This window comes from Nestor notabilis, unplaced genomic scaffold, assembly GCF_000696875.1.
Source record: "Nestor notabilis isolate BGI_N333 unplaced genomic scaffold, ASM69687v1 scaffold18495, whole genome shotgun sequence".
Classification (NCBI taxonomy): domain Eukaryota; kingdom Metazoa; phylum Chordata; class Aves; order Psittaciformes; family Psittacidae; genus Nestor; species Nestor notabilis.
The window spans coordinates 19,429-22,047 of NW_009929058.1; the positions used below are offsets into that span (position 1 = coordinate 19,429).

The 2,619-nt window shown below is 39.1% G+C and overlaps 1 protein-coding gene across 1 annotated transcript in view; it reads left to right on the forward strand.

Moving 5' to 3' along the window:
• LOC104405966 (core histone macro-H2A.2) overlaps positions 1 to 2,150 on the forward strand; it is a gene marked incomplete at its 3' end in the record, with an annotated part of 16,408 nt that extends 14,258 nt beyond the window's left edge. Inside the window, 2 exon segments of the mRNA XM_010014818.1 lie at positions 1 to 47; positions 1,976 to 2,150. The exon segment at positions 1 to 47 is cut by the window's left edge and continues 32 nt beyond it. Coding sequence (XP_010013120.1) covers positions 1 to 47; positions 1,976 to 2,150 — 222 coding nt within the window.
• Positions 2,151 to 2,619: the final 469 nt, after the last annotated feature.

Sequence of the window (2,619 nt, forward strand, 5' to 3'; positions counted from 1 at the left end):
AGTGAAAGAGCTTCGGAAATCTCAAGGACCTTTGGAAGTTGCCGAAGGTAAAAAGGACAGTACTCACTCTTTTGGAAACAGCTCATTTCATGTGTTCTTTTGTCTGGACGTTTTGATCTGTCCTTGGTTATACACATGCCTTTGCTTATGCGATGTAAATGTTTCTTTTTCAAAGCTCTTGCTGATATGGGCAGTGGGGGAAAAAATGAATAGGATTCGTATGTCGTGTGCTGTTTCTGTTCCTGGGCTTCTTGGTGCCACCCTAAGTTACAGCAAGTTGATTATTTTATCTTAGGCAGTTTCTGTCTGTGGGAGTCCAAAAATTAAGGAAAACTTGTGCTGTCAGCTATGTGCCATCTTTCCTGTCCTGTCTGTACTGCATTTTGTAGTGAGAATTAGAAATGGCTCTCAGTCTGACATGAGGTATATGAACAGCAGTTGTTTATAAATTATCCTGCTTTATGCATATTTGATGACCAGTATAATCCAAACAATTACCTTACTTTGAACACAAATAAAGGTGTGATATGATCTTTATAACTGGCATGTTTTTTGGAAGAGCAGTTGCTGCTCTTTTCCCAGGCAGTACAGCTACGTTACAGAAATACAAATTACAGAAGAGCTCCCTTCAAATGTTTAACATATTTGTAGTAGTGCATCGTTTGGGATTCTGCCTTCCTCCTTCCTTTGTGGACAAATTAAATCAATTCATAAGGGTTGAAGGTGGCTGGAGAGCAGGTAGAGAGAAGTTACAGTATATCTCCTAGTACCTTATTTGGCTTCGTATCTCAATACTCAAGAAACTAAATGCTTTAAATAGTGTAGTTTTGGAAATTTCCTAAATGATTAGCCCAGTTTTATAGTCTCAAATGACAGGGAAATTTTTGTACAATATGTTTTGTTTCACTTTTGCATTGAACATCAAATTAAACTACTTTTCTCTGTCAAAATCACTACCTAACTGGGTAATAGATTCCTGTTACGTTATTAAGGCAGTCCCAGGAAGGAAGATAATCTTAGTTTGATAGATAGGAAAATGTACTCTCTCAAGTACTGCATTTTGTTGCTGTATTTGACATTATCCCTTCTGGTTTTGAGGCAAGTGATAATAAATGGTTGTTAATCACTGCAGGTCTGCTGCAAACAGTTGAGCTCCAGTCAATGGGCTTGAATTCAAGTGCTGCTCACAAGATACCTGTGTTGTTTTCAGTCAGTTTGCTTCCTATGGTTAAAGGCCTGATGTTTCTCTTCTGGTTAAAATTTCAGTAGCACAGTGAAGCATTAGACAGAATTCCTCCGTGCTACGGAATTCCTTTGTGATGGTGGACAAGCGAATAAATCCAAGTTTTTCATCCTTGGGCTTTAATTACACAGCTAATTTCAGAATGTTTAACCTGGAATTCCCAAGACCTGGATTTCCAGAAGTGCTAATGGTCACTACTACAACAAAAGCAAACCGATATTAGGCTTTCTGAAAAATTGATCTAGCTTCCTAATTGGTCATAACTTGTGGAGACTTTCAACAAACATCTTTGATTTTCATGTCATTGTCTGAAATTACCCAACTGCAAAGTGAGTCTGTGTATTACTTCCTAACACTCTGAAGCTATAACGCTGATGCAGGGTATTTGTGAAAAGCATTCAGATAAGGCTGTGACAGCACTGCAGAAATGTCTATTGGGGATCAGTGATACTGTGTTCAGTGCAAGTTTTGATACTTTGCATAAAACAAATCTAGAGGTCAGGCTGAATGAGAAAGCTAAAAAATATTATTGAGTAACTGTGTGTTAACCAAATGAGCCTTGTATTCTTTGGTGTCCAAAGAAATAATAAGTGATCACAAAAGTAATGATAAGACAGTCACATTATGATTACAAGTGGCATATTTTAATTCCTAATGTATTTCTTTGGATTGAGAGGTCATTGCAGGGTGGTTTCTGTTGAAAACTAAATGTTATGTTTTCATTTGTGTTAGCTGCACTTACTCAGTCTAGCGGCCTAGCAGCAAAGTTTGTCATCCACTGTCACATCCCACAGTGGGGCTCAGACAAGTGTGAAGAGCAGCTTGAAGAGACTGTGAAGAACTGCTTAACAGCTGCAGAAGACAAGAAGTTGAAGTCTGTGGCTTTCCCCCCGTTTCCCAGCGGCAGGTATGACTCTTTCTGCATAGGAGGATTCTGTGTCAGGTAGCGATGGTATAATCTGCAGCTGTGATGAAGAGGTACCTGCTGGTCTGTGTCCTCCAGAGAGGGCTGTGGCAGATTGCTGCCTGACACCGTGCTTCTCCAGATTAAAGGAGTTTGAAGTGCAGTGTTTGCAAGGAATGATCAGAAAGCCTTTATAGAAATTAGCTAATCCATAGGAGAGCTGAGTGGACTTGCTGTGTTTTCTATTGTTGGGCAGTAATTTTTATTCTTCTGCTATGGGCCTGCACCACCTCTGTTTTTATGTCCCTTCATTTTGCTGTAGGGAATCTTACTAAAATTACATTTGTACTAATAAGGTTGTACCAGCATAATACTAAAAGCAGATAACAGTGATGCAGCCTGTGTTAGGTAAATGTGGGGTGTTCACTTAAGTCATCCTAAGAATACAGAATCATAGAATCATAGAATAGTT